General features: G+C 41.9%; 1 protein-coding gene and 1 pseudogene across 1 annotated transcript in view; both read right to left on the bottom strand.

The window, feature by feature from the left end:
• The window catches only part of MMS19 (MMS19 homolog, cytosolic iron-sulfur assembly component), a gene marked incomplete in the record, with an annotated part of 198225 nt that overhangs the window by 5490 nt on the left and 165957 nt on the right, over positions 1-26778 (bottom strand). The window contains 2 exon segments of the mRNA XM_053692573.1: positions 2264-2364; positions 2508-2567. Of these exon segments, the coding sequence (XP_053548548.1) occupies positions 2264-2364; positions 2508-2567 (161 nt within the window).
• LOC128640623 (uncharacterized) lies at positions 16907-17120 on the bottom strand (annotated as a pseudogene).

The following is a 26778-nucleotide window of genomic DNA, read 5'->3' as shown; positions in this document are numbered from 1 at the left end:
GGCCCCCTGAATCCTCAGAGGCCATGACTCAGGCGATCCAACGCCCAAAGAACCCCGGTTAACAGAACACGGATTGTATCTTAAAAATACAAAATGTGCCAGTGCCATAGATATGGCCATGCGGAACCGTGCTGTAACCTCTGGAGGAAACAAGCCGCCTTCTGGAGAAGGAGTAACGGCCCTAGGGACACCTGCTTACATAGCAAAGGAAGGTTCTGGGGCACACGCCTCTTGGGACATAGAATCCTTAGGGGCGGATGCCTTAACGCACTCTAAATTCCCTGACTCAGGGGAAGAGTACTCTAGAACGGCAATCGGAACATAACTGATGGGCATGGATAACCCTGGCCATTTCATACTCTTCACAAGACGTATACTCCGAATCAGAGATATCCGTCTCCAAAAAATCCTCCATAACTCGGAGATTGCAATTATGGACAAATACTAACGGCACCTTACACCTCTAATGGCTAGGGCACTCACCACCTCCTGTGAACCAGACAACTAACGAACAGACTCTCTCCATCGCCACTCGGTCAAGGTGCGGAAATGGAATACGTGACCACACCCGGTTAAGAGGTGCAACGTGTAAGTAAAAAAAACGTGCCAATCCCTAGGACTGCGCAAACTGATAAATAAAGCCATTATGTCCGAATAGCCATGAGCCCAAGTATCACTACACAAAAGCAGAAACAATCACATAGCAAACATGATTAAAGTCCCCCCTGTTCAATAACCACCCCCCTCAGGAGATATTAACCCTGGATTCCATAAGCTAAAGGAGTCCCACTGGGACCCTGACTTCTTTCGTTTAACATTATTCACATATCAAAATAAAATGATCTTACCGGAATCTACGCCGTGGAACAGGAACACAGCCCTTCAAGTGTGACAGATAGCCTCGCTTCTGACATGGACTTGAGTGAATAAAGGCAGGCAGCGAAACTCAACGCTGATGGCCCAGGAGCTGTTAATATGAGTCGGGATGGTTTCACAGAAAGACTCTCCCTGCATCCCCAGACTCTAACTTTCACCCATGCTCTCACTGAGAGGCTGACAGGATTACTTAAAACTCCAGTCCCATTTTGAAGAGTACTACCCTCCATGAGAGACTATCTTCAATTTTCTGACACTTCTCTGCCAAACCTCCTGAGACGAAAGGCAAAGAATGACTGGGGGATGAGGGAAGTGGGGGAGGTATTTAAGCCCTTGGCTGGGGTGTCTCTGCCTTCTCCTGGTGGCCAGGTTCTGAATTCCCAAAAGTAATGACTGCAGCTGTGGACTCTTCCTGTTTAAGAAGAAAATAGTGTTTATGTCCCTTTAAAGGAACATTGAATCACAGTTGCTTAGTTGTTTGAATCACCTTTGTGGTTTCTACTTTACAAGCTCTAATCAGCACAACACTACAGGCCCTTCATGTTTACAGTCCCTCTTTTCACATGACCTAGAAAAAGTCTTGTTCCTCCAGACAACTATCTCGTTGACTGATCATGACCTATTGTTCTCTAAATGTTTTAATCTGTCTAACTGCTCAGAATACACAGCCACGCGTGTCTGTTCTACTCTTCTGTGGTCTCGCTACTCAAGCATGCTCTCTATACACTTCATCAAGAAGTAATCAATATATTTCAATATTTTGATCTGGGACAGGGCTTCTTTTAAGACTCCAAATTAAGGTTAAAATCCCTCTTTACATAATAGCTTGTTTGTAGCACAGGCCTCTTGAAGAAAGGCATATAGTACTAAGCACAGTTTCACTGCTTCCTGGAAAGCTGCGCTAGTAAAAGTCGTTAAAGGGACAGTCTACAATAGAATTTGTATTGTTTTATTGTAGACTGCCCTTTAAGGGGTTTCCTAGCACAGCTTTGCCGGAAGCAGTGAAACTGTGCTAGTACTATATGCCTTATTAAATCTTAAATAACTCCTCAGGCGTTAACACAATGTTATTTATATAGCCCACATGAACTAGCAGTTTCCTGTTGTGAAAAACAAATAAAGAAGCATGTGATAAGAGGCTGCCTGTAGTGGCTTAGAAACAGGCAAAAATTTAGAGGTTTAAATGTTATAAAGTATATTAATATATCAATCAATGTTGGTTATGCAAAGCTGGGGGATGGGTAGTAAAGGCATTTTCTATGTTTTTAAACAATAACAATTTTAGTGTAGACTGTCCCTTTAACGACCATGCAACGTACATGATACGTCGGTCCTTAAAGGGTTATGGATTGGTGGCAAATACAGTAAGACCGGAGATAGTACTTACCACTGGCAGCGGGCATCAACTGCTTCTTTTCGGACTAGCCTTTTCTTATCATCCAGTGGCTTTGCTAAGGCACGGATCACTTGTGGTTTGTAAGGCAGGAGCTGGAAAAGAAACATAGGATTTATACATTTTAAAATGATGGCTCTTGAAGTTAGTAATAAAGTTTTCATTATAGAATAAATTCAGCTCCACCAAAAAATAATAATATTTTAAACAAAGTCATGACACAGAAAATTATTCTTACCATGTGCGTAGGGAGCTTTGTGAGAGCGTGCATACACTTCAAAGCCGTCATCCGCACTGCCTATAAAGAAAAGGGATGGTATCTGTTATCTACATAGCTGTAATAAAGAAACTGAAAGGTAACACTCTATTAAATATGTCTTACACAGTATTATAGTGTATTAAAGAGACACTGAACCCAAAAATCTTATTTCGTGATTCAGATAGAGCATGCAATTTTAAGCAACTCCTATTATCAAATTTTCTTAATTCTCTTGGTATCTTTATTTGAAAAGCAAGAATGTAAGTTTCGATGCCGGCCCATTTTTAGTGAACAACCTGGTTGTTCTTGCTGATTGGTGGATGAATTCACCCACCAATAAACAAGTGCTAAATAAAGGTAAAAAATGTGAAAAATCAACAGGACATGTTCTCCTTTAGCCCCTTAATGACCACAGCACTTTTCCATTTTCTGTCCGTTTGGGACCAAGGCTATTTTTATATTTTTGCGGTGTTTGTGTTTAGCTGTAATTTTCCTCTTACTCATTTACTGTACCCACACATATTATATACCATTTTTTCTCACCATTAAATGGACTTTCAGAAGATATCATTATTTTCATCATATCTTATATTTTACTATAATTTTTTTTATAAAATATGAGGAAAAAATGGAAAAAAAAAACTTTTTCTAACGTTGACCCCCAAAATCTGTTACACATCTACAACCACCAAAAAACACCAATGCTAAATAGTTTCTAAATGTTGTCCTGAGTTTAGAAATACCTAATGTTTACATCTTCTTTGCTTTTTTTTGTAAGTTATAGGGCCATAAATACACGTAGCACTTTGCTATTTCCAAACAACTTTTTTTTCAAAATTAGCGCTAGTTACATTGGAACACTGATATCTTTCAGGAATCCCTGAATATCTATTGACATGTATATATTTTTTTTTAGAAGACATCCCAAAGTATTGATCTAGGCCCATTTTGGTATATTTCATGCCACCATTTCACCGCCAAATGCGATCAAATAAAAAAAAAAAAGTTCACTTTTTCACAAATTTTTTCACAAACTTTAGGTTTCTCACTGAAATTATTTACAAACAGCTTGTGCAATTATCGCATAAATGGTTGTATATTTTTCTCTGGGATCCCCTTTGTTCAGAAATAGCAGACATATATGGCTTTGACGTTGCTTTTTGGTTATTAGAAGGCCGCTAAATTCCACTGCGCACCACACATGTATTATGCCCAGCAGTGAAGGGGTTAATTAGGGAGCATGCAGGGAGCTTTTTGGGGTAATTTTAGCTTTAGTGTAGTAGACAACCCAAAGTATTGATCTAGGCCCATTTTGGTATATTTCATGCCATCATTTCACCGCCAAATGCGATCAAATAAAAAAAAAAAAAAAAACGTTACATTTTTCCAAATTTTAGGTTTCTCACTGAAATCATTTACAAACATTTTGTGCAATTATGTCACAAATGGTTGTAAATGCTTCTCTGGGATCCCCTTTGTTCAGAAATAGCAGACATATATGGCTTTGGCGTTGCTTTTTGGTAATTAGAAGGCCGCTAAATGACGCTGCGCACCACACGTGTATTATGCTCAGCAGTGCAGAGGTTAATTAGGGAGCTTGTAGGGTTAATTTTAGCTTTAGTGTAGTGTAGAAGACAACCCAAAGTATTGATCTAGGCCCATTTTGGTATATTTCATGCCACCATTTCACCGCCAAATGCGATCAAATTAAAAAAAATAGTAAACTTTTTCACAAACTTTAGGTTTCTCACTAAAATTATTTACAAACAGATTGTGCAATTGTGGCACAAATGGTTGTAAATGCTTCTCTGGGATCCCCTTTGTTCAGAAATAGCAGACGTATATGGCTTTGGTGTTGCTTTTTGGTAATTAGAAGGCCGCTAAATGCCACTGCGCACAACACGTGAATTATGCGCAGCAGTGAAGGGGTTAATTAGGTAGCTTGTAGGGAGCTTGCAGGGTTAATTTTAGCTTTAGTGTAGAGATCAGCTTCCCACCTGACACATCAGACCCCCTGATCCCTCCCAAAGAGCTCTATTCCCTCCCTCACCCCACAATTGTCCCCGCAATCTTAAGTACAGGCAGAAAGTCTGCCAGTACTAAAATAAAAGGTATCTTTTTTTTTTTTTAAGAATATTTACATATGCTGCTGTAGGATCCCCCCCTTAGCCCCCAACCTTCCTGATCCCCCCCAAAACAGCTCTCTAACCCTCCCCTTCTGCCTTATTGGGGGCCATATTGGGTACTGGCAGCTGTCTGCCAGTACCCAGTTTGCAAATAAAAAAAAAATTCTTAATTTTTTTTGTTTTTTCTGTAGTGTAGCTTCCCACCCCCTCCCAGATCCCTTAGATTTATTTTTTTTAAATGTTTTATGGGCATTTATACCAAAAAAACAGAATTTATGTTTACCTGATAAATTACTTTCTCCAACGGTGTGTCCGGTCCACGGCGTCATCCTTACTTGTGGGATATTCTCCTCCCCAACAGGAAATGGCAAAGAGCCCAGCAAAGCTGGTCACATGATCCCTCCTAGGCTCCGCCTACCCCAGTCATTCGACCGACGTTAAGGAGGAATATTTGCATAGGAGAAACCATATGTTACCGTGGTGACTGTAGTTAAAGAAAATAAATTATCAGACCTGATTAAAAAAAAACCAGGGCGGGCCGTGGACCGGACACACCGTTGGAGAAAGTAATTTATCAGGTAAACATAAATTCTGTTTTCTCCAACATAGGTGTGTCCGGTCCACGGCGTCATCCTTACTTGTGGGAACCAATACCAAAGCTTTAGGACACGGATGAAGGGAGGGAGCAAATCAGGTCACCTAAATGGAAGGCACCACGGCTTGCAAAACCTTTCTCCCAAAAATAGCCTCAGAAGAAGCAAAAGTATCAAACTTGTAAAATTTGGTAAAAGTGTGCAGTGAAGACCAAGTCGCTGCCCTACATATCTGATCAACAGAAGCCTCGTTCTTGAAGGCCCATGTGGAAGCCACAGCCCTAGTGGAATCTGATCAACAGAAGCCTCGTTCTTGAAGGCCCATGTGGAAGCCACAGCCCTAGTGGAATGAGCTGTGATTCTTTCGGGAGGCTGCCGTCCGGCAGTCTCGTAAGCCAATCTGATGATGCTTTTAATCCAAAAAGAGAGAGAGGTAGAAGTTGCTTTTTGACCTCTCCTTTTACCAGAATAAACAACAAACAAGGAAGATGTTTGTCTAAAATCCTTTGTAGCATCTAAATAGAATTTTAGAGCGCGAACAACATCCAAATTGTGCAACAAACGTTCCTTCTTTGAAACTGGTTTCGGACACAGAGAAGGTACGATAATCTCCTGGTTAATGTTTTTGTTAGAAACAACTTTTGGAAGAAAACCAGGTTTAGTACGTAAAACCACCTTATCTGCATGGAACACCAGATAAGGAGGAGAACACTGCAGAGCAGATAATTCTGAAACTCTTCTAGCAGAAGAGATTGCAACTAAAAACAAAACTTTCCAAGATAATAACTTAATATCAACGGAATGTAAGGGTTCAAACGGAACCCCCTGAAGAACTGAAAGAACTAAATTGAGACTCCAAGGAGGAGTCAAAGGTTTGTAAACAGGCTTAATTCTAACCAGAGCCTGAACAAAGGCTTGAACATCTGGCACAGCTGCCAGCTTTTTGTGAAGTAACACAGACAAGGCAGAAATCTGTCCCTTCAGGGAACTTGCAGATAATCCTTTTTCCAATCCTTCTTGAAGGAAGGATAGAATCTTAGGAATCTTAACCTTGTCCCAAGGGAATCCTTTAGATTCACACCAACAGATATATTTTTTCCAAATTTTGTGGTAAATCTTTCTAGTTACAGGCTTTCTGGCCTGAACAAGAGTATCGATAACAGAATCTGAGAACCCTCGCTTCGATAAGATCAAGCGTTCAATCTCCAAGCAGTCAGCTGGAGTGAAACCAGGTTCGGATGTTCGAACGGACCCTGAACAAGAAGGTCTCGTCTCAAAGGTAGCTTCCAAGGTGGAGCCGATGACATATTCACCAGATCTGCATACCAAGTCCTGCGTGGCCACGCAGGAGCTATCAAGATCACCGACGCCCTCTCCTGATTGATCCTGGCTACCAGCCTGGGGATGAGAGGAAACGGCGGGAACACATAAGCTAGTTTGAAGGTCCAAGGTGCTACTAGTGCATCCACTAGAGCCGCCTTGGGATCCCTGGATCTGGACCCGTAGCAAGGAACTTTGAAGTTCTGACGAGAGGCCATCAGATCCATGTCTGGAATGCCCCACAGCTGAGTGACTTGGGCAAAGATTTCCGGATGGAGTTCCCACTCCCCCGGATGCAATGACTGACGACTCAGAAAATCCGCTTCCCAATTTTCCACTCCTGGGATGTGGATAGCGGACAGGTGGCAGGAGTGAGACTCCGCCCATAGAATGATTTTGGTCACTTCTTCCATCGCTAGGGAACTCCTTGTTCCCCCCTGATGGTTGATGTACGCAACAGTTGTCATGTTGTCTGATTGAAACCGTATGAACTTGGCCCTCGCTAGCTGAGGCCAAGCCTTGAGAGCATTGAATATCGCTCTCAGTTCCAGAATATTTATCGGTAGAAGAGATTCTTCCCGAGACCAAAGACCCTGAGCTTTCAGGGATTCCCAGACCGCGCCCCAGCCCATCAGACTGGCGTCGGTCGTGACAATGACCCACTCTGGTCTGCGGAATGTCATCCCTTGTGACAGGTTGTCCAGGGACAGCCACCAACGGAGTGAGTCTCTGGTCCTCTGATTTACTTGTATCTTCGGAGACAAGTCTGTATAATCCCCATTCCACTGACTGAGCATGCACAGTTGTAATGGTCTTAGATGAATGCGCGCAAAAGGAACTATGTCCATTGCCGCTACCATCAACCCGATCACTTCCATGCACTGAGCTATGGAAGGAAGAGGAACGGAATGAAGTATCCGACAAGAGTCTAGAAGCTTTGTTTTTCTGGCCTCTGTCAGAAATATCCTCATTTCTAAGGAGTCTATTATTGTTCCCAAGAAGGAAACCCTTGTTGACGGAGATAGAGAACTCTTTTCCACGTTCACTTTCCATCCGTGAGATCTGAGAAAGGCCAGGACGATGTCCGTGTGAGCCTTTGCTTGAGGAAGGGACGACGCTTGAATCAGAATGTCGTCCAAGTAAGGTACTACTGCAATGCCCCTTGGTCTTAGCACAGCTAGAAGGGACCCTAGTACCTTTGTGAAAATCCTTGGAGCAGTGGCTAATCCGAAAGGAAGCGCCACGAACTGGTAATGCTTGTCCAGGAATGCGAACCTTAGGAACCGATGATGTTCCTTGTGGATAGGAATATGTAGATACGCATCCTTTAAATCCACCGTGGTCATGAATTGACCTTCCTGGATGGAAGGAAGAATAGTTCGAATGGTTTCCATCTTGAACGATGGAACCTTGAGAAACTTGTTTAAGATCTTGAGATCTAAGATTGGTCTGAACGTTCCCTCTTTTTTGGGAACTATGAACAGATTGGAGTAGAACCCCATCCCTTGTTCTCTTAATGGAACAGGATGAATCACTCCCATTTTTAACAGGTCTTCTACACAATGTAAGAATGCCTGTCTTTTTATGTGGTCTGAAGACAACTGAGACCTGTGGAACCTCCCCCTTGGGGGAAGTCCCTTGAATTCTAGAAGATAACCTTGGGAGACTATTTCTAGCGCCCAAGGATCCAGAACATCTCTTGCCCAAGCCTGAGCGAAGAGAGAGAGTCTGCCCCCCACCAGATCCGGTCCCGGATCGGGGGCCAACATTTCATGCAGTCTTGGTAGCAGTGGCAGGTTTCTTGGCCTGCTTTCCCTTGTTCCAGCCTTGCATTGGTCTCCAAGCTGGCTTGGCTGGAGAAGTATTACCCTCTTGCTTAGAGGACGTAGCACCTCGGGCTGGTCCGTTTCTACGAAAGGGACGAAAATTAGGTTTATTTTTTGCCTTGAAAGGCCGATCCTGAGGAAGGGCGTGGCCCTTACCCCCAGTGATATCAGAGATAATCTCTTTCAAGTCAGGGCCAAACAGCGTTTTCCCCTTGAAAGGAATGTTAAGTAGCTTGTTCTTGGAAGACGCATCAGCCGACCAAGATTTCAACCAAAGCGCTCTGCGCGCCACAATAGCAAACCCAGAATTCTTAGCCGCTAACCTAGCCAATTGCAAAGTGGCGTCTAGGGTGAAAGAATTAGCCAATTTGAGAGCATTGATTCTGTCCATAATCTCCTCATAAGGAGGAGAATCACTATCGACCGCCTTTATCAGCTCATCGAACCAGAAACATGCGGCTGTAGCGACAGGGACAATGCATGCAATTGGTTGTAGAAGGTAACCCTGCTGAACAAACATCTTTTTAAGCAAACCTTCTAATTTTTTATCCATAGGATCTTTGAAAGCACAACTATCCTCTATGGGTATAGTGGTGCGTTTGTTTAAAGTGGAAACCGCTCCCTCGACCTTGGGGACTGTCTGCCATAAGTCCTTTCTAGGGTCGACCAAAGGAAACAATTTTTTAAATATGGGGGGAGGGACGAAAGGAATACCGGGCCTTTCCCATTCTTTATTAACAATGTCCGCCACCCGCTTGGGTATAGGAAAAGCTTCTGGGAGCCCCGGCACCTCTAGGAACTTGTCCATTTTACATAGTTTCTCTGGGATGACCAACTTGTCACAATCATCCAGAGTGGATAATACCTCCTTAAGCAGAATGCGGAGATGTTCCAACTTAAATTTAAATGCAATCACATCAGGTTCAGCCTGTTGAGAAATGTTCCCTGAATCAGTAATTTCTCCCTCAGACAAAACCTCCCTGGCCCCATCAGACTGGGTTAGGGGCCCTTCAGAGATATTAGTATCAGCGTTGCCATGCTCTTCAGTATCTAAAACAGAGCAGCCGCGCTTACGCTGACAAGTGTTCATTTGGGCTAAAATGTTTTTGACAGAATTATCCATTACAGCCGTTAATTGTTGCATAGTAAGGAGTATTGGCGCGCTAGATGTACTAGGGGCCTCCTGAGTGGGCAAGACTCGTGTAGACGAAGGAGGGAATGATGCAGTACCATGCTTACTCCCCTCACTTGAGGAATCATCTTGGGCATCATTGTCATTATCACATAAATCACATTTATTTAAATGAATAGGAATTCTGGCTTCCCCACATTCAGAACACAGTCTATCTGGTAGTTCAGACATGTTAAACAGGCATAAACTTGATAACAAAGTACAAAAACGTTTTAAAATAAAACCGTTACTGTCACTTTAAATTTTAAACTGAACACACTTTATTACTGCAATTGCGAAAAAACATGAAGGAATTGTACAAAATTCACCAAATTTTCACCACAGTGTCTTAAAGCCTTAAAAGTATTGCACACCAAATTTGGAAGCTTTAACCCTTAAAATAACGGAACCGGAGCCGTTTTAAACTTTAACCCCTTTACAGTCCCTGGTATCTGCTTTGCTGAGACCCAACCAAGCCCAAAGGGGAATACGATACCAAATGACGCCTTCAGAAAGTCTTTTCTAAGTATCAGAGCTCCTCACACATGCGACTGCATGCCATGCCTCTCAAAAACAAGTGCGCCACACCGGCGCGAAAATGAGGCTCTGCTTATGCTTTGGGAAAGCCCCTAAGGAATAAGGTGTCTAATACAGTGCCTGCCGATATTCTTATATCAAAATACCCAGATAAAATGATTCCTCAAGGCTAAATATGTGTTAATAATGAATCGATTTAGCCCAGAAAAGTCTACAGTCTTAATAAGCCCTTGTGAAGCCCTTATTTACGATCGTAATAAACATGGCTTACCGGATCCCATAGGGAAAATGACAGCTTCCAGCATTACATCGTCTTGTTAGAATGTGTCATACCTCAAGCAGCAAGAGACTGCATACTGTTCCCCCAACTGAAGTTAATTGCTCTCAACAGTCCTGTGTGGAACAGCCATGGATTTTAGTTACGGTTGCTAAAATCATTTTCCTCATACAAACAGAAATCTTCATCTCTTTTCTGTTTCTGAGTAAATAGTACATACCAGCACTATTTCAAAATAACAAACTCTTGATTGAATAATAAAAACTACAGTTAAACACTAAAAAACTCTAAGCCATCTCCGTGGAGATGTTGCCTGTACAACGGCAAAGAGAATGACTGGGGTAGGCGGAGCCTAGGAGGGATCATGTGACCAGCTTTGCTGGGCTCTTTGCCATTTCCTGTTGGGGAGGAGAATATCCCACAAGTAAGGATGACGCCGTGGACCGGACACACCGTTGGAGAAAATGTTTCTGTAGTGTAGCGCTTCCCACCCGCTCCCTCCCCGTGCACGCGCCCGCCCGCTGCATCCCGTGCACGCGCGTGCGCGCCCCCGATCCCACCCCCTCTCAGTCTTAGAAGCCATCGATGGCCTCCCACTTCAGCTCCCACCCACCAACGAATGCGGCCATCGTTGGTGGGTAAAAAATGTTATTGCAGGATGCCTCGATATCGAGGCATCCTGCAATAACCGGAAAGCAGCTGGAAGTGATCAGGATCGCTTCCAACTGCTTTCCAGACCGAGGACGTGCAGGGTACGTCCTTGGTCGTTAACTGACATCCTTTAGAGGACGTACCCTGCACGTCCTCGGTCGTTAAGGGGTTAAAGCTAGTAAGACATACACACATTATATAATGATATATAATTGATAATTATATTTTTAAAGACTAGCGTTGTACAGGGTACGTCGCTGGTCCTTAAGGGGTTAATATGTTGCCAATAATATTTATTTTTTTACCGGCTGGAGTGTTCTCTCAAAGGGTCCAATTATCTAAAGTGGTCTTCTCTGGTGAGATTATTAAATGAGTCTCGTCTGTAGTGCAAGAGCCCTCTAATAATTTCATAAAGGCACATTTTAGATTGAGAACTGTTTATCTAGCCATGCAGGATTCTATTTAAAAAAAATATAGATTTTGTGCGATTTCTCTCTGTCAAGGCAAATTGTTGATCATCAGGCCTTAAAGGGTCACTGAACCCAAATGTTTTCTTTCGTGATTCAGATAGAGCATGCAATTTTAAGCAACTTTCTAATTTACTCCTATTATCAATTTTTCTTCTTTCTCTTGCTATCTTTATTTGAAAAAGAAGGCATCTAAGTTTTTTTTTGTTTTTTTGGTTTAGAACTCTGGACAGCACTTTTTTTATTGAAAATAGCTATCTCAATAGAGATAACTCGATAGGGGGCGCTCTAGAACATACTAAAAAAGTAAATGATAAAAAACAGAAATACTATTAACACAATGTCAATATATAATAACTGCAAAAATAAAAAAATGAATACAAGATGTAATATCCAATGTCTCAAATAGCAGTAAAAGCCAAAGCAAAGTCAATTGTTGGTAACAGTCCCAAAAAGTGAAAAATAGAAGGGAATCACAGGAAACATTCCATGGATATGTGACGGCAGCAGCACTCTCCTCACATCAACAAGGGAAAACGTCTAAGCAAAGAAAAAGAGAACAAAAGAGAGGCGCTTTGTGTGTACCAATAAAACAGATGAGTGAGATAAAGATAAGCTCACAACAGGGTACTCACATTCTGCAGGAGTACTCAGACAGTGCTATTAGGCGCGGACTGGGTACTCAACAGCAACCCAGCTTGCTGATACTTCCAGCGTGTCTCCAGGGGCGATACAGGAACACCCTTCTAGGACTGGAAACGTAGACTGTCCAGGTAATCAGCTTCAGAAGGTCAGGTAGGTAATGCTGGTGATATCCAGGGCCCCCACAATAGGCAGGAACAATCCCAATAATGGGAATGGAGGCAGTGTGTTTAGTAGAAATGATCAGTAGCAGTTCCAAGTTAGAATGTAAAAAGATATGATTTATTAAAAGAATTTTTTTTAAAAGGTTTTAAAAAACTGGAACAATAGGATAGGGCAAACAGATCCCTCCTATTCACATGCGACGCGTTTCTCAGCTACAGTGCTGTTTTCATCAGGCATATATCACCAGCATTACCTACCCGACCTTCTGAAGCTGATTACCTGGACAGTCTACCTTTCCAGTCCTAGAAGGGTGTTCCTGTATTGCAAGCTGGGTTGCTGTTGAGTACCCAGTCCGCGCCTAATAGCACTGTCTGAGTGCTCCTGCAGAATGTGAGTACCCTGTTGTGGGCTTATCTTTATCTCACTCATCTGTTTTATTGGTACACACAAAGCGCCTCTCTTTTGTTCTCTTTTTCTTTGCTTAATTTTTTTATTGGTGGATGAATTTATCCACCAATCAGCAAGAACAACCCAGGTTGTTCACCAAAAATGAGCCGGCATCTAAACTTACATTCTTGCATTTCAAATAAAGATACCAAGAGAATTAATACAATTTAATAATAGGGGTAAATTAGAAAGTTGCTTAAAATGTCATGCTCTATCTGAATCACAAAAGATAAAAATTGGGTTCAGTGTATATTGGGAAAATAAGAATTTTGTGTAAATATAGAGAGATAAGCTAATTAAAGGGAAACTAATCCCAAATACATTTTTTTCTTTCATGACTCTATCATAGAGCATGCCATTTTAAGCAACTTTCTAATTTACTCCTATTATAATTTTTTCTTTGTTCTCTTGCTATCTTTATTTGAAAAAGCAGAAATGTAAGGTTAGGAGCCAGTCCATTTTGGTTCAGCACCTGAGTAGCGCTTGCTTATTGGTGGCTCCATTTAGCCACGAATCAGCAAGTGCTACCCAGGTGCTGAACCAAAAATGGGCCGGCTCATAAAGGAATAGTAAACCCAAATTTTTGCTTTAAATATTCAGATCGAAAGTTACTAAATTTGCATGCTCTAATTTACTGCTATTATCAATTTTCCTTTGTTCTATTGCTATCTTTATTTAAAAAGCAGGAATGTAAAGCTAAGGAGCTGGACCATTTTTGGTTTAGAACCTGGGTTACACTTGCTTATTGGTGGCTAAATGTTATCCACCAATAAAGCAAGCGCTATACAGAGTGCTGAACCTAAAATTGTCCGTCTCCTAAGCTTTACATTACTGCTTTTCAAATAAAGATAGCAAGAGAAAGAAGAAAAAATTGATAATAGGGGTAAATTAGAAAGTTGCTTAAAACTGCCTGCTCTATCTGAATCATTACATTTGGGTTTAGTGTCCCTTTCAGTCTGCAATCCCTTCAACTTTTTTTTACATAGAGATGCTCAGGTGATATTTTACAGTTATGCTGCATCAAGTTATTTACCATATGGGTATTATATTTCCGGTGGGGTATAGGAGAAAGATACTAATATGTTCATTTTCAATCTCAGAAAAAGCTAAGAAAAGGAAGCCTTTGTGTTTATTTATATATAGTTATGAGATCGGTCTTTCCAGCAAGCTCAGTCAATTCATAGTACTGCTACCTAGTAAGTTCTTACCATGTCCGTATAGATGGTAATAAGATTGGTTGAGGGGAGGCCCTTTCTTCTTGGGAGCTTCCCTCCGCCAAAAATGTAAAACAAACTATACCTTCAAAACAAACAAACCATTTTGTGCAATACATTTAAAGGGACAGTACACTAAAAATGTTATTGTTTAAAAAGAGAGTTAATGCCTTTACTAACCATTCCCCAGCTTTGCACAAACAACATTGTTATATTAATATAACGTTATAACATTTAAACCTCTAAATGTCTGCCTGTTTCTAAGCCACTATAGACAGCCTCTGATCACGTGATTTTTTTATTTGCTTTTAACAACAGGGGACTGCTAGTTCATGTGGGCCATGCACGAGGAGTTATTTAAGATTTAGCACAAAACAGTACAGTATCAATAGATAATACATAAAAAGTCATGTGATCAGGGGGCTGTCAGAATAGGCTTAGACACAAGGTAATCACAGAGGTAAAAAGTATATTGACAAAACTGTGTGTTGGTTATGCAAAACTGGGAAATGGGTAATAAAGGGATTATCTTTCTTTTAAAACTATAACAATTCTATTGTAGACTGTCCCTTTAAGAATTCAAGAGAACAATGTAATGTTTGTAGTTTTCTCCAACCTACTAAAATCTCATTTCTATTTTATTTATTTTTTAAAAATCACTCATGGAACTTACCTAGTGTCACTCATTGAATGTACCAAGTTCTCAAAGACCTTCTGGATTGAGTGTGCTACATTATAAAAAGATCATCATATACTATCAGCTCATATACCACCTGATTCACGTTATTATAGATAGAGATTAATATTTTGCTCCTTTGATGAATTTATGTAATCCTCATGCACACTTATCTGAAATCATGGGCGTATGTAGAAATTTTTCCTGGAGGGGGCAAATATTCTAAACAATGTAATAATACCTAAGTAACTAAAAACATATCTGCATATCTATTGTAGCCAATAATCTTAAATAATGCTACTAGCTGACAAACACCAGGGTGCGTGGCCAGTACAATCAATAAGACAAATGTAAAAACCTGAACACCCACCTGCACTCAGGGCGAGAAATTCCCTCTATTGCCAACTAGCAAGAAGCTTTCCTCTGCCTGTGGTACCATGTGTGCAGCATGGGTCATGCAGAGAGCCTTGTGGATGCTGCCAGTGCCTACCCTGCTGCACAACTTGCTGAAAAAATCCCTCCATTATATCAGAGCCTGTGTTATGCCAGATTTGTACTGGTCTAGGCCGCTTCTCCCCTGCTGCACACACAGTCAGTGTGCTGTGTGTATGGGGTAAGCAATGACAGCTGGGAGGGAACACCAGTACCACACAGGCCATAACAACAGGGGAGGAACAGGAGGCTGACAGCAGCTCCTTCATCTCTATGCCAGAAAGGTATCAGCATAAAAAGGAAAGAGAGAGGAGGTATGGTAGACAGAGATAAAGAACATCCTGGGTAGGAGAGGGAGTTTTCAGAAAAACTTTGACCCCATATTTAAAAGGTGACAAAAGCATCAAAAGGGTCCATAACCACCCTTGCTTACATTATCTATGTTAGCTACCCTATGTAAGGGACTGCGCATGGTGTGAGAGGGGCTGCTTCTGAATCAAATCTGCCTCTATCAATCTGTGTCTTTCTAATGCTGGAAGTGACCATTAGATTTATGTTTTGATGTTATTTGAAAAAGAAAATATATTGTCGCTCCAATAACCCCTTTTGGTAGTATATATAGGCTAGAAGATTTCTATACCATCCGTGTATCGTGTGATTCTTTGATAGAATTCTGCATAACCAATATGGGTATTCTTTCACAAATTTTTTTTTATTTTTTAAGAGAGCTAGGAGTTAAAGTTAACGCTAGGATTGACTATTGAAACAAATAAAGGGGACTTTCATTCATAAAGTATAAGATATTTCATGTAGAAACCTCCTTTATTTGTTTCAATCGATCGCCGTTCTTAGCTGATAAAGCTATGGCTAAAAAAAATATTTTGCTAAGAGGTGACATTTTCAACTCTTAGCCAATAGCTGTGCGGTAAATCCGGCTCCCAAGGGCGCCAAGCCGGATTTACAGCATGGCTATTGGCTAAGAGGTGAAAATAATAATGTCCATGGAAGCCACCATCAGACCAATTACTTCCATACATAGTGCCACTGATGGATGGACAGAGGACTGAAGAGAAGACAGGCAGCAAGAAGCTTGGATTTTCTGACCTCTGTCAAGAAAATCTTCATGGAGATATAGTCTATGATCGTCCCCAAGAAACATACCATGGTATTTGGCACCAAGGAACTCTTTTCCAGATTCACCTTCCACCCGCGAGAGCGAAGAATAGACAGAGGATCTGTATGGGATCTTGCTAAATAAAAAGATGGCGCCTGAACCAAGATATCGTCCAAATACAGTGACACCACAATTCCTTGAGATCTGGCCACTGCAAAAGGGCCCCTAGAACCTTCATAAAGATTAAAGGGGCAGTGGGTAGGCCAAAAGGAAGGGCTACAAATTGGAAGTGTTTGTCCAAAAAGGCAAACAGCAGGTATTGGAAATGTTCCTTATGGATAGGAACATAAAGATTCGCTTCCTTCAGGTCGATGGTAGTCACGAACTGACCCTCCTGAACCAAGGGAAAATAGATTGGAGTGTCTCCATTTTGAAGGGCGGAACTCTGAGAAATTTGTGGAGACACTTTTAGGTCCAAAAAGAGTCAAAAAGTTTCCTCTTTCTTGGGAACCACAAATAGATTGGAATAGAAGCCTTGACCCTGTTCCGCCAGAGGAACTGGGACAATCGTTTCTAGAGTAGCGAGATTCTTGACGCCAATCCCCCAGGATTAAGAAAGCCTCTCTCTGTATCCAGATTGCAGATAATGTTGACAGGAGAAATCTGCCTCTGGGGATGCAAGGATCTGGGACATCGCAAATCCAAGCCTTCTGAAAGAAGGAAGAGTGCCCCCTAATGGATCCGAAATTGGATCGGGGGCAGACCCTTCATGCTGTTTTTATTCTCAGAGGAAGGCTTTTGGATTGCTTGCCCTTATTCCAAACTAAAATTTTTTTATAGGACAAGATATGTTCCCTAGATAGGGGACGTATCAGATATTAAATTGATAAGAACAGATACTACACTTGAAAAGCAAACATTATGTCCAAGACATCAGCAGAAATCACCTCAATATGAGGGAGATATAAAATTGTGCCCATATGCATAAAATAGGGAAACATAAAATAAATGTATTAGTGTCCTTAAATCACTAAGGATTCTGAAACTGAAGTTATTACATTATTTCAAAAAGGTAGATGGGAACCCACCGGTTAACAAAGCACTATGAAGGATAAAAAAATAAAGTGAGAATTAGCACCTTATTTCTAAATCTTCTCAACAAGAGAAAAATTATATCATAGTACTCATATACATGAAATAGGTTAACATGAAATAAGCATATTAGGCCCTATATGTATGAACATCATATAGTTTGAATCCTTCATACAATATGCTACATTATCTTGAAAAGGAACCTGGCATGGAAGGATGCACAACAGATCAGCACTTCTAAAGACTGATGAGAAATAAAATAGATGTAATAATATTAAACGCCACTAGATGGCGTCAAATACCAAGAAACACTGTTAAACAGAAATTCTGAAAAAATAAAATCTTAAACAGGCATAAAAAAACACGATATGCCCTGTAAGGGGGAGAAAAACAAAATAAGCCTAACATGCATAGAGGGATAAAAACGTATCTTTTAACAAGGAGCGTCTGGTCCGGTTCTATGCAAATATATTTTAACCCCCACAGATACGTGTATGAAAAAGCAGAGCACAGAGTATAAACTAAACTGAGAATAAGAGCGCTATTGTAAGCCGCTCCCTTAAACAGCTACTCTGCCTACTAACCCCTCTCACCGATAACTGGTGATCGAGGCATTAACAGAGAAACATATTGCACCGGGAGTCCTTACAACAGCTCCTCCATGGTGACGATACAAACAAATGGCGCCAAAAAATCTGCCTGTGGCGGTAAGCGCAAGACTGAAGTGCACACTGCCACAGGATAGAAAAAATAAAAGATGGCACCAAATAAAAGGAAATAAGCTGATGGTGCGCACTTGCGAGCACCGCCAACTGTTTATCATAGCAAGTTATTAAACATATTTGAAGCATAATAAACGCCCTTACCTAAGAAACTTAAACCCTACAAAGTACTTGACAAAACAAGGTGCTGCGCCATAAGCGCGCACAGAGATCGCCACCGAGGAGCTCAAAACTCTATACCCTAAAACCCCTTGAAAGGGATATAACCCATACTAGCCGGGGTAGAGGAGAGGAAAACATAATTGCGGTAACCTACTCTCATCAGAGTAAAAATAAGGTGCTGACACCTAAAAGGGGGTACAATCAGGCAAGATCTTAAAGTAATCCCTTACTAGAAAGCCCCTTACGTTGGTGGTAAAACATTTCCTAACGCACCTGGTGTTCCCAGGCAGGGAAAATGTGGCTAAGCTAACAGAGCAACTAGATGGTTTTTAATCCCCAGATACGGTCCCACTCCTTATAGTACCTGGTAATCCCAGGCAGACGCCGGTTGGCCATGCCGCTCCATAAAGCTTGTAAGAGATTCTAGGCTGCTCTTATAATAGCATAATATCCTTAGGAAAGGATATAATAAGCTTCCCCAGACCACTATATTCCATTACAGTATAGTGTCCTGTCAGTGCTGCCCAAACTATTTATATCCCCAAATAAAAGAGATAATTAAGTCCCATTATATCCACTGAGGGAATTAACCCTCAAAAGTGCTGAATCCTTCTAACCTAGAAGGCAAAAGCACTTACCTGTGGATCCAGCTGCAGGGCAGGAACAGCTTCTCAGGTATGAAAGACTCAGCCGACCTCTGACAAGGACCTGTAGAAAAACAGAATTTATGTTTACCTGATAAATTTCTTTCTCCAACGGTGTGTCCGGTCCACGGCGTCATCCTTACTTGTGGGATATTCTCTTCCCCAACAGGAAATGGCAAAGAGCCCAGCAAAGCTGGTCACATGATCCCTCCTAGGCTCCGCCTACCCCAGTCATTCGACCGACGTTAAGGAGGAATATTTGCATAGGAGAAACCATATGGTACCGTGGTGACTGTAGTTAAAGAAAATAAATTATCAGACCTGATTAAAAAACCCGGGCGGGCCGTGGACCGGACACACCGTTGGAGAAAGAAATTTATCAGGTAAACATAAATTCTGTTTTCTCCAACATAGGTGTGTCCGGTCCACGGCGTCATCCTTACTTGTGGGAACCAATACCAAAGCTTTAGGACACGGATGAAGGGAGGGAGCAAATCAGGTCACCTAAATGGAAGGCACCACGGCTTGCAAAACCTTTCTCCCAAAAATAGCCTCAGAAGAAGCAAAAGTATCAAACTTGTAAAATTTGGTAAAAGTGTGCAGTGAAGACCAAGTCGCTGCCCTACATATCTGATCAACAGAAGCCTCGTTCTTGAAGGCCCATGTGGAAGCCACAGCCCTAGTGGAATGAGCTGTGATTCTTTCGGGAGGCTGCCGTCCGGCAGTCTCGTAAGCCAATCTGATGATGCTTTTAATCCAAAAAGAGAGAGAGGTAGAAGTTGCTTTTTGACCTCTCCTTTTACCTGAATAAACAACAAACAAGGAAGATGTTTGTCTAAAATCCTTTGTAGCATCTAAATAGAATTTTAGAGCGCGAACAACATCCAAATTGTGCAACAAACGTTCCTTCTTTGAAACTGGTTTCGGACACAGAGAAGGTACGATAATCTCCTGGTTAATGTTTTTGTTAGAAACAACTTTTGGAAGAAAACCAGGTTTAGTACGTAAAACCACCTTATCTGCATGAAACACCAGATAAGGAGGAGAACACTGCAGAGCAGATAATTCTGAAACTCTTCTAGCAGAAGAAATTGCAACTAAAAACAAAACTTTCCAAGATAATAACTTAATATCAACGGAATGTAAGGGTTCAAACGGAACCCCCTGAAGAACTGAAAGAACTAAATTGAGACTCCAAGGAGGAGTCAAAGGTTTGTAAACAGGCTTGATTCTAACCAGAGCCTGAACAAAGGCTTGAACATCTGGCACAGCTGCCAGCTTTTTGTGAAGTAACACCGACAAGGCAGAAATCTGTCCTTTCAGGGAACTTGCCGATAATCCTTTTTCCAATCCTTCTTGAAGGAAGGATAGAATCCTAGGAATCTTAACCTTGTCCCAAGGGAATCCTTTAGATTCACACCAACAGATATATTTTTTCCAAATTTTGTGGTAAATCTTTCTAGTTACAGGCTTTCTGGCCTGAACAAGAGTATCGATAACAGAATCTGAGAAACCTCGCTTCGATAAAATCAAGCGTTCAATCTCCAAGCAGTCAGCTGGAGTGAAACCAGATTCGGATGTTCGAACGGACCCTGAACAAGAAGGTCTCGTCTCAAAGGTAGCTTCCAAGGTGGAGCCGATGACATATTCACCAGATCTGCATACCAAGTCCTGCGTGGCCACGCAGGAGCTATCAAGATCACAGACGCCCTCTCCTGATTGATCCTGGCTACCAGCCTGGGGATGAGAGGAAACGGCGGGAACACATAAGCTAGTTTGAAGGTCCAAGGTGCTACTAGTGCATCCACTAGAGCCGCCTTGGGATCCCTGGATCTGGACCCGTAGCAGGGAACTTTGAAGTTCTGACGAGAGGCCATTAGATCCATGTCTGGAATGCCCCACAGCTGAGTGACTTGGGCAAAGATTTCCGGATGGAGTTCCCACTCCCCCGGATGCAATGTCTGACGACTCAGAAAATCCGCTTCCCAATTTTCCACTCCCGGGATGTGGATAGCAGACAGGTGGCAGGAGTGAGACTCCGCCCATAGAATAATCTTGGTCACTTCTTCCATCGCTAGGGAACTCCTTGTTCCCCCCTGATGGTTGATGTACGCAACAGTCGTCATGTTGTCTGATTGAAACCGTATGAACTTGGTCCTCGCTAGCTGAGGCCAAGCCTTGAGAGCATTGAATATCGCTCTCAGTTCCAGAATATTTATCGGTAGAAGAGATTCTTCCCGAGACCAAAGACCCTGAGCTTTCAGGGATCCCCAGACCGCGCCCCAGCCCATCAGACTGGCGTCGGTCGTGACAATGACCCACTCTGGTCTGCGGAATGTCATCCCTTGTGACAGGTTGTCCAGGGACAGCCACCAACGGAGTGAGTCTCTGGTCCTCTGATTTACTTGTATCTTTGGAGACAAGTCTGTATAGTCCCCATTCCACTGACTGAGCATGCACAGTTGTAATGGTCTTAGATGAATGCGCGCAAAAGGAACTATGTCCATTGCCGCTACCATCAACCCGATCACTTCCATGCACTGAGCTACGGAAGGAAGAGGAACGGAATGAAGTATCCGACAAGAGTCCAGAAGTTTTGTTTTTCTGGCCTCTGTTAGAAAAATCCTCATTTCTGAGGAGTCTATAATTGTTCCCAAGAAGGGAACCCTTGTTGACGGGGATAGTGAACTCTTTTCCAAGTTCACTTTCCAGCCGTGAGATCTGAGAAAGGCCAGGACGATGTCCGTGTGAGCCTTTGCTCGAGGGAGGGACGACGCTTGAATCAGAATGTCGTCCAGGTAAGGTACTACTGCAATGCCCCTTGGTCTTAGCACCGCTAGAAGGGACCCTAGTACCTTTGTGAAAATCCTTGGAGCAGTGGCTAATCCGAAAGGAAGCGCCACAAACTGGTAATGTTTGTCCAGGAATGCAAACCTTAGGAACCGATGATGTTCCTTGTGGATAGGAATATGTAGATACGCATCCTTTAAATCCACCGTGGTCATGAATTGACCTTCCTGGATGGAAGGAAGGATAGTTCGAATGGTTTCCATCTTGAACGATGGGACCTTGAGAAATTTGTTTAAGATCTTGAGATCTAAGATTGGTCTGAACGTTCCCTCTTTTTTGGGAACTATGAACAGATTGGAGTAGAACCCCATCCCTTGTTCTCTTAATGGAACAGGATGAATCACTCCCATTTTTAACAGGTCTTCTACACAATGTAAGAACGCCTGTCTTTTTATGTGGTCTGAAGACAACTGAGACCTGTGGAACCTTCCCCTTGGGGGAAGTCCCTTGAATTCCAGAAGATAACCCTGGGAGACTATTTCTAGCGCCCAAGGATCCAGAACATCTCTTGCCCAAGCCTGAGCGAAGAGAGAGAGTCTGCCCCCCACCAGATCCGGTCCCGGATCGGGGGCCAATATTTCATGCTGTCTTGGTAGCAGTGGCAGGTTTCTTGGCCTGCTTTCCCTTGTTCCAGCCTTGCATTGGTCTCCAAGCTGGCTTGGCTTGAGAAGTATTACCCTCTTGCTTAGAGGACGTAGCACTTTGGGCTGGTCCGTTTTTGCGAAAGGGACGAAAATTAGGTCTATTTTTTGCCTTGAAAGGCCGATCCTGAGGAAGGGCGTGGCCCTTACCCCCAGTGATATCAGAGATAATCTCTTTCAAGTCAGGGCCAAACAGCGTTTTCCCCTTGAAAGGAATGTTTAGTAGCTTGTTCTTGGAAGACGCATCAGCCGACCAAGATTTCAACCAAAGCGCTCTGCGCGCCACAATAGCAAACCCAGAATTCTTAGCCGCTAACCTAGCCATTTGCAAAGTGGCGTCTAGAGTGAAAGAATTAGCCAATTTGAGAGCATTGATTCTGTCCATAATCTCCTCATAAGGAGGAGAATCACTATCGAGCACCTTTATCAGTTCATCAAACCAGAAATATGCGGCTGTAGTGACAGGGACAATGCATGAAATGGGTTGTAGAAGGTAACCCTGCTGAACAAACATCTTTTTAAGCAAACCTTCTAATTTTTTATCCATAGGATCTTTGAAAGCACAACTATCCTCTATGGGTATAGTGGTGCGTTTGTTTAAAGTAGAAACCGCTCCCTCGACCTTGGGGACTGACTGCCATAAGTCCTTTCTGGGGTCGACCATAGGAAACAATTTTTTAAATATGGGGGGAGGGACGAAAGGAATACCGGGCCTTTCCCATTCTTTATTAACAATGTCCGCCACCCGCTTGGGTATAGGAAAAGCTTCTGGGAGCCCCGGCACCTCTAGGAACTTGTCCATTTTACATAGTTTCTCTGGGATGACCAACTTTTCACAATCATCCAGAGTGGATAATACCTCCTTAAGCAAAATGCGGAGATGTTCCAACTTAAATTTAAATGTAATCACATCAGATTCAGCCTGATGAGAAATGTTCCCAGAATCAGTAATTTCTCCCTCAGACAAAACCTCCCTGGCCCCCTCAGATTGGGTTAGGGGCCCTTCAGAGATATTAATATCAGCGTCGTCATGCTCTTCAGTAACTAAAACAGAGCAGCCACGCTTACGCTGACAAGGGTTCATTTTGGCTAAAATGTTTTTGACAGAATTATCCATTACAGCCGTTAATTGTTGCATAGTAAGGAGTATTGGCGCGCTAGATGTACTAGGGGCCTCCTGAGTGGGCAAGACTCGTGTAGACGAAGGAGGGAATGATGCAGTACCATGCTTACTCCCCTCACTTGAGGAATCATCTTGGGCATCATTGTCATTATCACATAAATCACATTTATTTAAATGAATAGGAATTCTGGCTTCCCCACATTCAGAACACAGTCTATCTGGAAGTTCAGACATGTTAAACAGGCATAAACTTGATAAGAAAGTACAAAAAACGTTTTAAAATAAAACCGTTACTGTCACTTTAAATTTTAAACTGAACACACTTTATTACTGCAATTGCGAAAAAACATGAAGGAATTGTTCAAAATTCACCAAATTTTCACCACAGTGTCTTAAAGCCTTAAAAATATTGCACACCAAATTTGGAAGCTTTAACCCTTAAAATAACGGAACCGGAGCCGTTTTAAGCTTTAACCCCTTTACAGTCCCTGGTATCTGCTTTGCTGAGACCCAACCAAACCCAAAGGGGAATACGATACCAATGACGCCTTCAGAAAGTCTTTTCTAAGTATCAGAGCTCCTCTCACATGCGACTGCATGCCATGCCTCTCAAAAACAAGTGCGCCACACCGGCGCGAAAATGAGACTCTGCTCATGCTTTGGGAAAGCCCCTAAGAAATAAGGTGTCTAATACAGTGCCTGCCGATATTATTATATCAAAATACCCAGATAAAATGATTCCTCAAGGCTAAATATGTGTTAATAATGAATCGATTTAGCCCAGAAAAGTCTACAGTCTAAATAAGCCCTTGTGAAGCCCTTATTTACGATCGTAATAAACATGGCTTACCGGATCCCATAGGGAAAATGACAGCTTCCAGCATTACATCGTCTTGTTAGAATGTGTCATACCTCAAGCAGCAAGAGACTGCACACTGTTCCCCCAACTGAAGTTAATTGCTCTCAACAGTCCTGTGTGGAACAGCCATGGATTTTAGTTACGGTTGCTAAAATCATTTTCCTCATACAAACAGAAATCTTCATCTCTTTTCTGTTTCTGAGTAAATAGTACATACCAGCACTATTTCAAAATAACAAACTCTTGATTGAATAATAGAAAACTACAGTTAAACACTAAAAAACTCTAAGCCATCTCCGTGGAGATGTTGCCTGTACAACGGCAAAGAGAATGACTGGGGTAGGCGGAGCCTAGGAGGGATCATGTGACCAGCTTTGCTGGGCTCTTTGCCATTTCCTGTTGGGGAAGAGAATATCCCACAAGTAAGGATGACGCCGTGGACCGGACACACCTATGTTGGAGAAAAGAAAAGCAGAGTAACCAACCCTGGTTTTCTATATAGGGGTAGTATAAATGTTGGAAGGGAAGCAAGGACTACCTCGCCGTCTTCCAACTGCTAAAAGCCACCATGACTCAGCATTGCCGCAATCCTTGCTTGCAGGGAGAAGTACCCATTAAAGGATTAAATATCTTCAGACATCATCTTCGCACATCCATCCTAATGTATAAGGCAAAGAATGACTGGGGAATTGTGGAAAGTGGGAGGATATTTAAAGCTTTGCTGAGGTGTTCTTTTGCCTCCTCCTGGTTGCCAGGAGTTAAATTCCCACTAGTAATTAGAATGGATTTGTGGACTCTCCATGCCATTGGAAAGAAAATAAAAACATCTCATCCATACCATCTCCACTTACCTCTCTTCTAGAAAACCCACACTTTACATTACATGGGACAAAAATTGATCCAGAATACTCAACATTCGAAAGTAACATACCATTTTATAAAAGTGTCCAACAAAACACAATAAAACCCTTTGTAGAATTAAAAGACAAAATAGAACACCCGTTTAAACATTGGTTATCCTACTTCCAAGTGAGAGATTACTTAAACAATCAATCAGAAGTCACACTTTTTAAAACAATTAACACCATTCGAGAAATGCTGTACTACTGGATTCCCATTGAAACGCCTACTTTCAATGTTCTACAAATTATTACTAGAAACTGACTCGCACACTCCGCCCACATATACTCAAAAATGGGAAAATGATCTTCAGATCTCTTTAACCATTGATGAATGAAAATAATTATCTTCTAGCTCGATGTCAATAATCACGGTAGAAACTAACATTAACATTCTAACAAGATGGTATTTAACACCACACAGACTACATCAGATATATCCAGGAGTCACAGATCTTTGTTGGAGAGGGTGTGGCGAGAGGGGTACCATGTTATATATCTGGTGGGAATGTAAACCTATAGCGGAATTCAGGAACTTGCTACATATGATAATCTCCAAACTCCTAAATTACCAAGTGCCAAAAAAAAAACACAACATTTCTCCTAAATGGTAAAATCAATCTACCATGCAAATTCCTTCAAGCCCTTTTTACAATACTAACTCAGTGAAGAAATTGATCCCAAGGTATTGGAAAAAAACACAGACACCTTCTATACAGGGATGGTTGAATTTAGTAAATTACACATTGCAATTAGAACAAATCCAATACTCCTATTCCGGAAAACATTTTTTTTTCGCAACAATGGAGTCTTTCTGGGCTACAGACAAAGTCATATCTATACTAAACAATCCCAACTAAGACCATAAATACTCTAGAAAGAACCATGCAAATAAGTATGGGCTACTGGATAAGGCAAATCATACACTTATATCCTAGGCATAAAACAAACCCATAAAGGAGTCTAAAAGGGAGCCGTTGTAGTGTCAAAATCTGCGACCCGACGGAATGTGCGACCATGACGTCACCAAATTCCTGAGCCCACACGTGACTGCTTCACCACCAATCACCTGCTAGAGACACCTCCTTCCCAGGCTGCTGGTTTATTGGGACTGACTCGCACTGTCACTAAGCGACCTACGGATTGTTTTACAAAGATCTTTATGAGATATTGTGGAATATGGTTATCGAAACAATGACGCTGCAGTCCTATTCAATTATTATTTTATAGCATCTTGAAGCGAATGCTGAAATTAAGGTAATCATTATTATAAGGACTGCAGCGTCATTGTTTCGATAACCATATTCCACAATATATCAAAGATCTTTGTAAAACAATCCGTATATCGCTTAGTGACAGTGCGAGTCAGTCCCAATAAATTATTAATATAACAAAGATGCCCAGTGAGAAGGTATTTGTTACCCAAAAACATACATGTGTTGGAGATATCAAGGGTGCAAAATTATTACGATTTTGTAGGAAATTTGGTTGATTGTTAGACTTTTATCTCATAAAGATGTTTGTAAAACAATCCATAGGTTGCTTAGTGACAGTGCGAGTCAGTCCCAATAAACCAGCAGCCTAGGAAGGAGGTGTCTCT

This window comes from Bombina bombina, chromosome 9 (assembly GCF_027579735.1).
Source record: "Bombina bombina isolate aBomBom1 chromosome 9, aBomBom1.pri, whole genome shotgun sequence".
In the NCBI taxonomy this organism is placed as follows: Eukaryota; Metazoa; Chordata; class Amphibia; order Anura; family Bombinatoridae; genus Bombina; species Bombina bombina.
The sequence above is the reverse complement of the archived record's forward strand: the minus strand, read 5'-3'. Positions and strand labels throughout refer to the sequence as shown.